General features: G+C 32.9%; 1 protein-coding gene across 5 annotated transcripts in view; it reads right to left on the bottom strand.

Moving 5' to 3' along the window:
• Positions 1-15,000, bottom strand: part of LOC137645767 (uncharacterized) — a 199,372-nt gene that overhangs the window by 181,484 nt on the left and 2,888 nt on the right. For all 5 annotated transcript variants that reach the window (XM_068378678.1, XM_068378681.1, XM_068378680.1 and 2 more), the window contains exon 2: positions 5,414-5,869. In XM_068378678.1, coding sequence (XP_068234779.1) covers positions 5,414-5,567 — 154 coding nt within the window. In that variant the 5' untranslated portion in view covers positions 5,568-5,869. The remainder of the gene's footprint in view (positions 1-5,413; positions 5,870-15,000) is intronic.

Genomic DNA, 15,000 nt, shown 5'->3' with positions numbered 1-15,000 from the left:
TATCCATTGGGTAAATGTATTAAAGAGATTCTGACGAATGGATGTTGAGAATGTTTTAACGCGGGGTTATGTTACATTGAAAGTAGCAGCAGATGTAGCACTGTACTTCCCAGAAGACATCTTTTGGTGAAATGGCCTACCAGTCAAAAGTTGAGCAATTATATGATGCTTTCCATTCTTCAAGCATCTCACCCTTCTTCAGTAAGTTCCAAATCTTTCGAAATATAACACCCTAAAGAGGAATACTCTTTATCATTTGTTACTTATCATCCATATATGGCCGAGATATCTTTCCATGTAGGTAATTCCGTTTACGTAACCAAATCAGTCATTTGATGATTGTTGGGCTTTTTTTTACATCATTACCAATAATCATCATGGCGTTTTGACTAATAATGTCAGCAATTTAACGATGTACACTAATCTTTCACTTTTGTATTTTTTCTTATATTTACCTCTCTAGAGTCTGGATGCTTTATAGCTTTTCTTTAAAACCCAAAGAACAGCGAATTGTATTGTACTATTACTTAAAACCCTTCAAGCATTAACTTCAAGAACAACGTACCAGGTCAGTTATTCACCTTCCATTATTATTCAAGTATCGGTCAAGCAATCGGCATTAACGAAATCTATAAAAAAAAATATCAGTTTCAATCTTAACGTTCATGGGAAAAAAATTACGTGACAACGACCTAAAGGACAAAGGCCATTCGATGCACGATCCATCATAACAAGCGGGGAGTGGTTTCGAAATACGAAGAACTTAATAATCAACTCTCTCTCTCTCTCTCTCTCTCTCTCTCTCTCTCTCTCTCTCTCTGCGTGTGTGAATGGGTACATCTTGTATTGGTATAGGTTATCTTACTAAATGCATCCGGTATGTGTGGGAGCCATCTAGATATAACAAAAACAAATAAACTGCTTACAAATTTGAACAAGTTCATATTGCTACCGACGGATTGATTGATTGATTGATTTAAAGTTTTCAGGCATCCTGATATCAAAAGGTCATTGACGCCGAGCTACCGATGGAACTACTTGACTACAACTTATTACAGACGATTTGCAGCTAATTTCTAATGATAATAACATCACGAGAACCACCCATGGATTGTAATTATATTTAGTGAAAAACTAGACACCTGTAGATGGCCTTCTAAAAACGGTTACATTTTCGTAGATATCGATGACTATCAAGTTGGCTTTCGGGGGTGGAAACGTCAAATCTTCCCCAATACCCATCAAAAGTTATCATGTGGAGAGAGTCACACAAATGCGCTCTTCGAATATCATAAAAAGCCAATTATCGTTTTTCACGTCATTGTGTGATCAGAAAAAAAAAAAAACACAACAATTGACTGCAAACTTAATGTCCTTGGCCGAATGATAATTACTGGTATTATCGAAGTCCTTACTATGTGATGGCCATTACATAATATTGATCTTTCAAATGGAAATGTCATTGTTAGATATAGTAAAAATAAGGAAAACATGTGTGATTTTCAAATGGAAACATAAAAACTGTTACAATAACAACAAAGCCAGCTACAAGACAAAGTTCAAAAGACCGCCCTACCACTTTAGTGGCTGGTACTTCTGGGCTTCGTTTTCGTATTGTGGTTAACCGGTGTCTCATCCTTACTCTTCGTTTGTTACTCTTATTTCTTAGTGCTCTCTGCTTTCCGCTCAAGATATTCTACTGTGTAGAAGGTTAATAGGCAATTTAATAGACTTTCGAACATATTCCAAAAAATAATCATTCAAGATCGCTGAAACATGCCAAATGGCTGAGTGTTGTAGTTAAGAGAAAGTATACCGGTAACGTCCGAAAAGCTGACATAGAGAAATTGAGAATAGTGAAAACCAACCGTGCGTTTCATTCCTAACATCTAAAATCAAAAGGAAAATATTAAAACCTACATGAATGAGACGCGCTATAAAAATGAATTGCCGTATTCATTTAGAATCCCAGATCTCTAGGGTGACTATATAAAGAGAAAAGGTTAGAATAAGGACTAAGCTATATAGTTGAAAGTTTGAAATATAACTAACATGGAATTGTGACACTACAGAAAGAAGATAGATCCTTGTCTTTGAGGAGGTGGTTAATATTACGCAGGCTTCCCACAGTTGTTCTTTGCTCATAACAACGTCTGTGTTGAGTTGTTTGACACCTCCAATTTGACACATCTAGTAATATAAAAATGGTACCGGTATTTGTAAACAAGGTTTCGCTCTCCTTAGTTCGAGATGTTTTTACTTCTTTTGAGAAGAAGGGATGTGACTCGAGGAATGAGCTTCAGCTGTAGTAAAAACCAAATGATATCATGCAGGTTAATGAAAACCTTTTTTTCTGTTTAGTTAAAATGCGACAAATGACTAAGCTCGTGTGATGTTTATTGTATTTTAAGATCAGATTCTCTCTCTCTTTCTCTTACTTAGTTTACTAAAGACAAGATAAGACGTAAAATCAATTTTGAAATGCTTCCACTTTAATTTTTCTTCGATATACTGGAACAGAAAACTAAACCACATATTTTCATGGGTCTCTCAGAATTCGGCATCTTCGAAGCCTAGAAATAAAAACAGTCAGTTCGAAGGAAGCATCGCTATCAACCGAACCATCTAGAAACAAGACACCGAAAGCTCAATGAGACTCAATTACTAACTACTGGGGAGAAAAGGACTGTCAAACAACTGTGTATCTTAAGTCTGCCTACCACAGCCACCATTGATCTCGTGTCAATTTTTTTTTTTCATTTGTCAATATAATGTGTAAATAGTTGCAGCTTTCAAATCTGAACAGTTAATTAATCAAACGCAGACCTTAAACTAATTAAGTTAGTTAGCGTGGCTGCAGCTATATCTGATCCCGGATAAAAACACAGGCATTTTACTCTTGTTAAACAGACCATCGTTAGGACAAATAAGAGGTAACAATAGTGAGAACTACAATACAATACAATAAAAGTAACCACATTTCATTATTCGCTGTGGCTGACCTTGGAATGGGCTTAGCTACATATGGTTTTGTGATGGTAAACGGTGGCCCTCTGACGCAGGCAGGAGTTCATATGATCAAAACCAACAGGATATATATTTCTTTTCATCGCTGTTTTCTTCTCGTTGATTCGAGATTCTTGTTCCTGCACCCTCTTACACATTTGAAATTCATTCCAGCGACATCCATGTGTAACACTGACAAAAAGTCTTTGGGAATCGTGACTGCAAATAAAATCTAAAGAACACAAAATTATCGAGTGATATTAAAAATTGTACAGCTCAACACTCCCTCATATTGTGTTAGCGTTACGAAAAATTAATGATTCGTGAAATTGAACACGTCTCATTGGTCTATTAGTGGGTGCCGTGTACTGGATTATCTCTCTCTCTCTCTCTCTCTCTCTCTCTCTCTCTCTCTCTCTCTCTCTCTCTCTCTCTCAACAGCTTTTCAGAGGAAAACAATTCATCTACCAAATGCCTTTCTTGTTAATCTAACAAAGTATTTGAACAAACATAGGATGACTCTGGTTACCTTCATGGCAAAGTGGATAGAATTATTCAAGTATTAGGAGAGTAACAGGTAATCCAATCCTATTCTAAATTGTATGTGTCACGTGATTATTTAAAATTTTAATACTTCGTTTAGAACAGGGTACAAACGATTAGGATTACACCAAAGAGATCTAACAAACATAATTATAAGGAAGCAAAGAATGAAAGAACATTATCTTTGTAAGTATAGCCAGATGAAAATAACACCAGGCACATCTTCATAAGAAGTTTGTTTTTTACAGCAAAATATTGTATGACAAATGGAATTCATACAACACAAGTCACAACATAATGAGTTGAAAATAACTAGAAATGCTTGGAGTATAAATTGTATAGTTTTTTGTCCCATTCCTTCTGAAAATATGGTCTTGCAAAGGGAATTCAAAAATAAGAGCACGTGTTAATATCTTAATTTTAAAATTATAAACTTTGACAGAAAATAATTAATATACTGTATATAAAATGCAGGTCATAAAAATATGTACTTAGAATATTTTGAGGCAACATCTATAGCCTAATTTCTGTTGACAGTGAGGTGTAGAGCGGGATACACAATTAAAAAAGAAAATACCGCCACAATGTACGAGCGTGTGTGAAATAGGCGCGGTACACTACAGATCAAACATAAGTAAGTAATCAGCTCCAAAGAGACCACTGTACTGTACAGTACAGTAGAACAAGTATTTATTGAAACTCAACTTAGCCAGAGATTCGAGATATTAAAAGCAATGGTAACAGAACTTGTCTTACGCTGTGGGGCCAAGAAACGCTAAAATAAATGGAGTGACATGTATAAACCGACAAAAATTAACGAAATTTTAAAACAAAAACAAAATTAATTTCCTACGGTCTACTTTCTCTAAGGTAGCAAAAGCCTAACGCAATTTTCCAACAAAAGCAATGAAGATAATAAAGCTGGCACTGCGATTTCTGTGTGTGTGTGTGTATGCGAGTGAAAACAAAACTTGAAAAATAACGGAAAAAGCACCCTGCCCAATAAACATAGCAAAACATGATAGAGCAAGCTGTGAAAAATAGAAAATGTTGAGAGTTGATTCCAATAACTATAATAAAATTTTTCCATATGAGTAGGTATACATACAAATTATGAAAAAAAACACGTATATATTTGATGTTTTCTTCTATCTAAATGTCTTCTTTTTAACTTTGCTTATCATAAGGCCAGTCGTAAACTCGATACTGCGCCATTCATTTGCTAAGATCTATGAGATTTAAGTGGGATATTACTAAGAAATTACTAAATTAAGTCACTTTCCCATTAAACGGTTTCAGATATCTTTTTTTTTTTTTTGGCATTATTTCAACAGCTTTGCTGGAAGTCATCAACATGTCATGGGCAGAGCTGTGAGCTTAACTTTCCTACTGACACTTGTCACCTTTCTCTGGGCTTCGTGTGTTTTTCCAATTATACTTTTATAAGTATCATGTTTTTGTTGTCTTACCATATCTCTATTTGATCAACTCTGTATACCTCCGTCTTTTCACCTTAAAAAAATGCTATAAGAATTCATAAAATTACTGGTTTCATACGCCAAAGTTTTAATTCCTTTGCAATATGTCTCAAAGGAGCTTTTGACTTCCTTTTACAATCTTTACAGTAACTTGTAGGTTCGCTCTCCATCAAGCGCAATGCTTATAATTTTTCTCTTCTATCATGAACTTGGCCACAATGATACAAAATTAATATTAAACAAGCAAATCCTTCCTGAGAAACCACTAGGTATACACAAGCATTATCTCAGTGTACTTGTGAATTAATGAAGAATACAATAACCAATCATTCTGTTAACAAAACCTTGAAAACTAAATGAAATGCATGATGTAGTGTGATGCTTACCTTCAGACCGCACAAAAGGAGTTTGATCAAGCAAACTAAGGATGAGGAGGAGAAGGAGCCATGACGATGACACCATACACCGTGTGGGCAATGTGGCTGCCACCACCAGTGCCACCATATCCTTCCACCACATGGCGCTCGGTAGGATGTCCATCAGCTTAACGAATTCACGTGCAACGGTGGAGGCGTCATGTTAGCACATTTTAAATTACGCACAACAACATCACGGGTCTTCACATCGCAAGAATATCGCAGGAGATATTCTAGTTTTTTTCGCATACACACTTCACTCGAGTTCGATAGAAACTTCGCTGTTATTTTCCTTTTTCTGTATAACACACATTTACCATCTCTGTAATTCTCTATGGGGTTTCTTTCCTTTTTCTAGTCATCACATATTAACTTTCAGTCGCGGTTGTCCAAACAAACAGAATTTCATTTCTTTACTGAGCTCCGCTGTTCAAGAAGAAATGTATGTGAATGAATTTGTTAAAAAAAAAGAAATAAATTACTGGCCATAAATAATATATCAGGGAGTGCTGGTCTGCATGTAAGATAATAAAAAAACAACAGTTAAATAAAACCATATTGAGGACAGGACAGAGAGAGAGAGAGAGAGAGAGAGAGAGAGAGAGAGAGAGAGAGAGAGAGAGAGAGAGAGAGATCCCTCTCCTACTATTCCTAACCTTTGTGGGAGGCACACAAGACATAGTCGTATTGAAAAAAAAAAAAAAAAACCCTGAACTATGCTTGTTAGACAGTAGTTTCATTTCATGTTCCACCTGTGTGAACTTTGCAAGCTAACATGGCCAGTCAAAGAACAATTACACACACACACATATATATATAATTTATAATATATATATATTTATATATATATATATATATATATATATATGTGTGTGTGTGTGTGTATATATACATATATATATATGATATATATATATATATATATATATATATATATATATATATATATATATATATGTATATGTGTGAGTGTATATACATATATATATGATATATATATATATATATATATATATATATATATATATATATATATATATATGTGAGTGTGTGTGTGTGTATGTATATATAAATATATATGTATATATATATATGTATATATGTGTATATATATATATATATATATATATATATATATATATATATATATATATATATATACTGTATATCATCATCATCACCTCCTACGCCTATTGACGTAAAGGACCTCGGTTAGATTTCGCCAGTCGTCTCTATCTTGAGCTTTTAATTCAATACTTCTCCATTCATCGTCTCCGACTTAGCCACCATAGTCCTCAGCCATGTAGGTCTGGGTGTTCCAACTCTTCTAGTGCCTTGCGGAGCCCAGTTAAATGTTTGATGTGCTAATTTGTCTTGGGGAGTGAGAAGAGCATGCTTAAACCATCTTCATCTACCCCTCATCATCCACATATGTCACTCGAGTAATTTCTCTTGTGGTTTAATTTTTAATACTGTCCTACCATCTAACTCCCAATATCCTTCTCATTGCTTATATATATATATATATATATATATATATATATATATATATATATATATATATATATATATATATATATATATATATATATATATATATATATATATATATATATATATATATATACATACATATATATATATATATGTATATATATATATATATATATATATATATATATATATATATATATATATATATATATACAGTATATGTGTGTTCGTTTATATATACCATTTTATATATAAAATTTGGATTTACAACTGGACTAATTTTAAGTGAAGTTGATAAAAAGGTAAAAGTAGAAATACATTGTTACAAAATTTACTCACATTATTCAACATTCTAGCTTCTTCAATTCAAAATGATCTGCTCAAAACGTCTCCTATACAACAAGTGTTGCATCTTTTGTGTGTGTGTGAGAGAGAGAGAGAGAGAGAGAGAGAGAGAGAGAGAGAGAGAGAGAGAGAGAGAGAGAGAGAGAGATCAATGACATTAAAGGATGCTTACGGAAGCATTGTTCCTTAATCCTGCAGGTCTACGTAATCCTGATCATGAACGCAATAGTTCAACACCGAGAACGTTGCTACTGAAAGGACGTAATTTTACATTATTAATATCCCTTGAAAGTAAACTTGTCAGGTATTTTAAATCACTAGAAAATTATAAACATCTCTTAAACAAATTAATAAAAAAAAAGCGGTTATAAATCCATGAAAAGAGCTGAGATTATAATATCCATTCATTTCAGAGGTAGAAGAATGTTCCTGATCTAGTTTTCTTGCTTAAGGGTACACTTGGACACACTATTCAATCTTATTTCTCTTCCGCTTGCTTTCTTAATTTTTTTTTAGTTTATGTAGGAAATATTCATTTCAATGTTATTACTTTTCTTAAAATAGTTTAATTTTCATTGTTTCCTTTCCTCATTGGGCTATTTTCCCTGTTAGAGCCCCTGGGCTTATAGCATCCTGTTTTTCCAACTAGGGATGTAGCTTAGCAAGTAATAATAATAATAATAATAATAATAATAATAATAATAATAATAATAGTGAACTCGTCTGGTTTGGTAATAAAATACTCGACAGGTCAGTCAGCCCCGAAAAATAAATGTTTAAACTATACAAAGAACAGAGAGAATTTGTAAGATATATTTTCATTCAAGATAACCCATAAAAAATCAGACAAGAGGTGTGTCATTTATAATTTCTTCATATTTATGCATATCCATACTAATGATTTGAATTACTGAATGACATGAAAATCAAATCAAAAGTGTGAGTTATCTTAGGCTATACGTTAAAACAATTAACGAAAATCTACTACGTATCGAAGGAAAATAGACAGGGTTTGAAAGTCAGCTGGACGCCGAGTAGTACAGTGGCCTACATCTACCTACCTCGTGGCAAGCGCCAGACGTGCAATATCGTCCAAGTGGGGCCAAATACCTTAATAAAGTTAGACGACTCGCTTCACCTTTTTATGTCTCCTTTCACACTAAAAGACCACGGGAAGTACAATGCCGTTCAAGAACACAAAATGGTACATGTGGACTTGATAAAAAGGAGAAATAAATGTAAATACGACCCAAGATGGTTGTAACTTTGATAAAAAATAACAAGGAATTAAACTTTCTTTGCAGCTTTAAAGGTTACTGTTTAATGGAAAATCTAAATGAATTTCAAAACATTAATGCATAATTGTATCCTCAGTACTCTTAGCGCTGTTTCAACTGAGATACAAGCGAAAATTTGCACTATCATGAGTGAACTTTCAGTCTTCAGAGGGTAATCACATTTTAATAAAGATAATGGCTAAGATATGATATTCTTCATTAAGATGGTAATGGTACAATGTTGAAAAATAGAAAAAAAAAATCAATTCCAAGTAGGAAATTTCTTAAAAAGACACATACTGTAAATCAGACTGATTTATGGGTCAATTTGCGAAGTTCGGACCACATAGGGTATTTAGCTCCGAGGCGCAACTGGGAGGAAACCCCCACACTTACACTATGAGGTAAAAGTTGAGAAGTTGGACAGCAAGGTATTCAGGAAGAAAATGGGAACGGCGGTAAAGTAGAGACACAGTATAGAAAAAAACTTGAGATTGAAAGCTAGAATAAAATGACGTAAAAAGGTTCTTTAATGAAGAGCTTGTCGAAAAGATAGGTTTTAGCACCAAAAAAAGCTTACTTCATGTATCGGTGCTGACTTATTGTCTGGCCGATTGGCCATTTACGAAGTAAGTGTGAAACAAAAATCAATGGAAAACTGGATAATATGTGGATTTGAAGAGAACGTCGAACAACAAATGGAGCTGCACCGTGCGTGCCAAAGGGTATGCAGAGAGAATGGGGAGACACTGGCGTCTCAAATAAAAAAAGGTGGAAATTTGACATGATACGGAAAAAATAATATTTTACCTACACAGACAAAATAAAGGCAACGCTTCGTTGAGTGACATTAGTCAACCTTCATTTTGACAACCTTCCCCCTTCCTGTAATAGTTTAACGGAAAAAAATGATTAAACTTGCTTAAGTTTAGGTGAATGTCATGGACATAATACAGTATAGGGTTTATCTCGAATATTCTAAATTAATTTTGCTGGATCGGTTACTTTAGAATTTTTATTATACATAGGCTGTATATTTCTAAGCTTCGTGTTGAAGTTTTGCATATTTATTGTAATGAAGTGGCAGCTTCTCCCACTCCATTTTCTTTCCGTCATCAGATTTTTCACAATTTTGTTTGCTCTTATAAAACACACACGCGATCTCTCTCTCTCTCTCGATATTAACACATCAATTGTTTTTATTAAAGATTGCCTGGCCTGTTGCTTATTAAAAGACCCACGGTATACTAAAAAGTTTAATCATCTTCATCATCTCCTCCTACGCCTATTGACGCAAAGGGCCTCAGTTACATTTCGCCAGTCGCCTCTCTCTTGAGCTTTTAATTAAATACTTATCCATTCACCATCTCCCACTTAACGCTTTATTGTCCTCAGCTATGCAGGTCTGGGTCTTCCAACTCTTCTAGTGCCTTGTGGAGCCCAGAAATTGAAACCTTCTATTTTGAACACTTCTGGCATCCTACAAACAAGCAGCTTCTTGTTCAACATTATTTAATTTCCGTAGACTTTTAATCTATAAACCCCTTGTACTGTAGATAAATTGACTTCAAATCTGAATAATCCTTCCTAGACATAATCTTATTTAGGCTTACACACACACACATTTATATATATATATATATATATATATATATATATATATATATATATATATATATATATATATATATATGTATATGTGTGTGTGTATATATATATATATATATATATATATATATATATATATATATATATATATATATATATTATAATGTATATACATATATATATATATATATATATATACATATATATATATATATATATACATATATATATATATATATATATATATATATATATATATATATATATATATATAGATATATACTGTGTATACATAAGGCTCTTTAAAATGATATTCAGATTGTAGCAGTGCCCTTATCTACATCAGTTGAAACAATTAGATGAAGGTTGAGGGTTCAAATAACCGGAAGCCTAAAGGGTGAAGAGTGGAGTCTATTACTTGGCGCCACTGATTGCTCGGAAGATCGAGGCTGAGGAGGAAATTGAGTGTTCGGTGTCAGCTCATCACTTATCCTAGTCTTGATTTAGTGTTCTTTTCCGTTCATATCTTTTAGCTTATAAATTAATTTTTAATTGCTTTTAATCAATCTTATGAATATTGAAATATATACGCGATGGAAATCTGAGAAAAATCTACAATAACCATGTGGCTCTGAAAAAGGTATGATGTTGAAAAAAAAAAAAAATAATTTAATGCTTATAAAGCAGAGCTTTTGAGAAGACATGTGCAAAAATATATGAAATTTTAAATATGGCCTGGATTCTTTGAAAATGCTTTTAAAAACTGTTGCAATAATTTGTAACCCGGATAATTAAGTAAAACGTTATTTTCGAGATCGTTCAAAGATAACTATGTTTTCTAATGTTAAAATAAGGTTTGTCATTACATGTCGATTTTCTAAATCTAAAGAAATGATAAAAGAACGGAAATTTTAATTCCACTTTCCATTGATGAAATATCATTACGATTATTTGTCAGAATAACTCAGAGCCTCTACATCAACTCCAAAACTACTGTACAGTAGTAGTCATTAATGTTGGCTAAATAAATAACTGTAGCTACAGCCTTTGAATATATTCTGCAAAACAGTGAACGTGACTTTAGAAGTTTGTGGTCTTTGTTGCTCCCAAGTTTCATAAGTGACTGTTTTCCTATATTAAAGCAATACGCACTTGTCCAATAGTAAATCTCCCCTAGAGAAATACATTTTCTTAACGATTTATTTATCTTATTCATTTTCATTACTACGATTTATGCTTATTTACATCTATCTTCTTTTATAACTACTACAATTTCCCCTTTATCTTAAATAGGCATTCTCCTAAGCGAAAGTGTCCTAGGGATGGGTGATAATCAGGAATTTCAAGTTATGTAGTACACACACACACACACACACACACACACACACACACATATATATATATATATATATATATATATATATATATATATATATATATATATATATATATATATATATATGCGAGTTTACAAGCAAATCAGATCGGTTTATTTAGGAATTACCCGTTTCCAGCTGCTGGACATCAACTTGAATCTAATATGATTATTCCTAAAAACAAAACTGCTAAAGTTAGTTACATACAATAATCGTGAACATCTCATTAATAAATCTTTCAGTTTATTCAGACTTAGGCTAGTTTTAAAAATACAGTTTGACCAATTTTTTAAAACACAGAATTACTGATTCTTTTTAACATGTTTTTATGCTTATGTTGAACAGGCTGACATAACTCTTTATAAAGTTTATATATGAAAGATCTGTTTTAATGTTGTTACTGTTCTTAAAATATCTTTTTTTCAATTGTTCATTACTTATCATATAGTTTATTTTCTCTGTTATTTCTGGGTTATTTTCTCTGTAGGAGCCCTATGGCTTATAGCAACCTGCTTTTCCAACTAGGAATGTAGTTTAGCTAGTAATAATAATAATTATAATAATAATAATGATAATAATAATAATAATAATAATAATATAAATAATCATAATAATAATATATCTAAAAACCAACATGTTTTTTTCTATTGGCTCATCGAAATAGCAATTATCTATCTATGAAAATAAGGAATTTAGAATACTTCTTACACACATGAAATACATATGTTGCTTTAACATAACTTTCAACACTTGGCTACTAATAACAATATACTTTTAATGTGATTATTATGCAAAATTTTGCTCATGGTACATGAAGCCTCAAACAGGGAGATGTATATCAACAATGCGTTTACAGAGTATAGCGATTCGTAAAAACACAGAAAGAAATCGGTCATTGAAAGTTATTTTTCTAATCGTGTAGGATGTTATATGAGAAATTATGGATTTTTAAAGACACAATAAAGGAATTTTTGAGGCAATTGCAAATGTTTCCTTGATAATCCAACATAATAACATATGATGGTGCTTTTAGCTTGAGATATTATAACTTTAAATAGTTTGTTCATCCAATGCGGACTCCACAGGAGGGCGAAAAAAGACGATCACTACCACCTTGTGCAGAAAACTTCTACATAAACATACACAAGACTCATCAGCATTAAATAAAACCCATTTCTACATATTACACTTTTCATGCAACCTTTCGCATCTTAGGTAGTTAGCCCTTCCATTCTATACAATCAGCATTCTCTACGCCTTTCACCCAACACTAAAATTATTCACTCATTCACCACCTTATCATCCTCCACACTTTCTCTCTAATAACCAAAACATTTCAAAGCATTCTGAACTCACTACTCGTTCATGATTGGCATTTTCGCCTCTTCATTTTAATTCCACTCTTTACGATCCTAAGGGAGTTTGCTCAAAATTACCGGAGAGCCTAAATTTTCTAAAACAATTCTTTCACAAATATGTCGGATCAATCAACTTAAAACTTATAAACAACCCTTTCGTGCAGAAGTAACTGAAGATCAGGCAATCTAAAGCGTACTGCTATCGAGGTGATAATTAATGATGCTATGCGACACAGGTGCATTATATAATGGCAGTGGCACAGAATACAAATACGATATGTTGAAACACAGAGGGGTTCCTATGGTAAGAAAAAATACTCTTTATAAGGAAAACAAACCTCTTGTACTGAGGATATCGACAATCATATTGTCAGAAACTGGGAAATAAAAGAAAAATAATCATAGCATGGCGCAAATTATTAATTATTGAATTAAAAGTTATATCTTTTTTTTTCTTTGTTTGCAAAACACGAGTTTATATACTGTTGGCTACAACCGAGATAACACCGTTTCCTTCTACCTTGCAAGATTTCTGACGTCACATAGAGTTATTTACGAATTTTATATGTGTGTGCCATTTCTATGTCCGCAACTATGTGAGTGCTTCTCTGATGCTACTGTTAAAATACCTGTGGCAATTCCTGTTTGGGAAGAGAGCTTTCCCTTTCAATAACCCTGTTCCTTACAGCGCAGCCGTGCCTCCCTCCCTTCCCCCGTGAACCGGTACCGTACCGTAGAGTACGGCGTAGACTATCAAATAATGTCAGCAGCATGCGGGTATCGTCTACGCACAGCCAAGAGACCTCCGTTCATTCGTCAACATCTCTGGACGACCGTAGTGACTCAGCCAACGAATAACATATTTATCATTCGTAAATGAGAATATATGTTATTTTTAAACGAATGCCATTACCATTTAATATTTGTATATGTTACCTTCACAGTGAAAATGATAATACATAAGTCTAATAAAATACACAGATTTAATAAAAATTATTTTGATGATATAGTAAACTACCGTACTTTCCTTGAGCAACCAAATAAATCCTTAATCCATGGGTACATATGAAATCACAGTGTCTGAACATTATTCAATTTTAAGTCCGTTGTTTGACAACCGCAGGGTAAGTACGCATCAATCAACAAAGTTGTTGTTTACCAAAAATCCTTATAGAATATCTACAGTCACATGTTAATAATAAATTATCACTATTATAAAATGGCCCGATGGATTTACGAATCATTCTTTTGATACGCCTCCTGCACAACCAGGACATCATTTAAAAAACACAGTTGAATTAAAAACATCCATGTACTTTCTCGCACAAGGGCAAAACAAAAGACCCACAATTCAAAAAAGGGTTTCGTCCCTCTCACATCTAATAATTTTAAGTTCTCTGCCCAAAAAGAGAGCTTCGAATGGAAAACGGCAAAATATAAATCATTGTAATTACTTTGGAACTTACTGCTATGAATCTAATGAATAATCGTATGTAGTTTACTTGAGAAAATGTTGCATTCATGAAAATGGAATCGTGAACATGTTTAAAACGAGATCCCATGACTGTTCAATAACTACATTTTCTATACCGCTAGCCCCTTACGCAACCCTAGGTCTGACCAGTACTTGGATGTGTAAGTACCTGGAAAAAAGACGCCGAAATTCAGGGTGTGCATCAGTAGTTAGGTTAAAATGTCTTAAATGATCAGAGGATAATGATGTCCACAAGTCGTTATTATTATTATCATTATCATTATTAATACTACTATAATTATTATTACAAGGTATGCTATAACCTAGTAAGAAAAGCAAGATGCTATAACCCCAAAGGTTCCAACAGGGAAAAATACCCAGTGAGGAAATGAAACAAGGAAATAAATAAATTACAAAGGAAGAATTAACAATCAAAATAGAATATTCCAAGAACAGTAACAGCATTAAATTAGATCCTTCACACACACACACATATATATATATATGTATATATATATAAATATATATATATATATATATATATATATATATATATATATATATATATATATATATATATATATGAGAAAGATAAATAAGGTAAAACAGCATGGCCGAGAGTGTA

The sequence above is a fragment of the Palaemon carinicauda genome, chromosome 8 (assembly GCF_036898095.1).
Source record: "Palaemon carinicauda isolate YSFRI2023 chromosome 8, ASM3689809v2, whole genome shotgun sequence".
Classification (NCBI taxonomy): Eukaryota; Metazoa; Arthropoda; class Malacostraca; order Decapoda; family Palaemonidae; genus Palaemon; species Palaemon carinicauda.
Note: the sequence above shows the minus strand (reverse complement) of the source record. Positions and strands in the feature narration are given on the sequence as shown.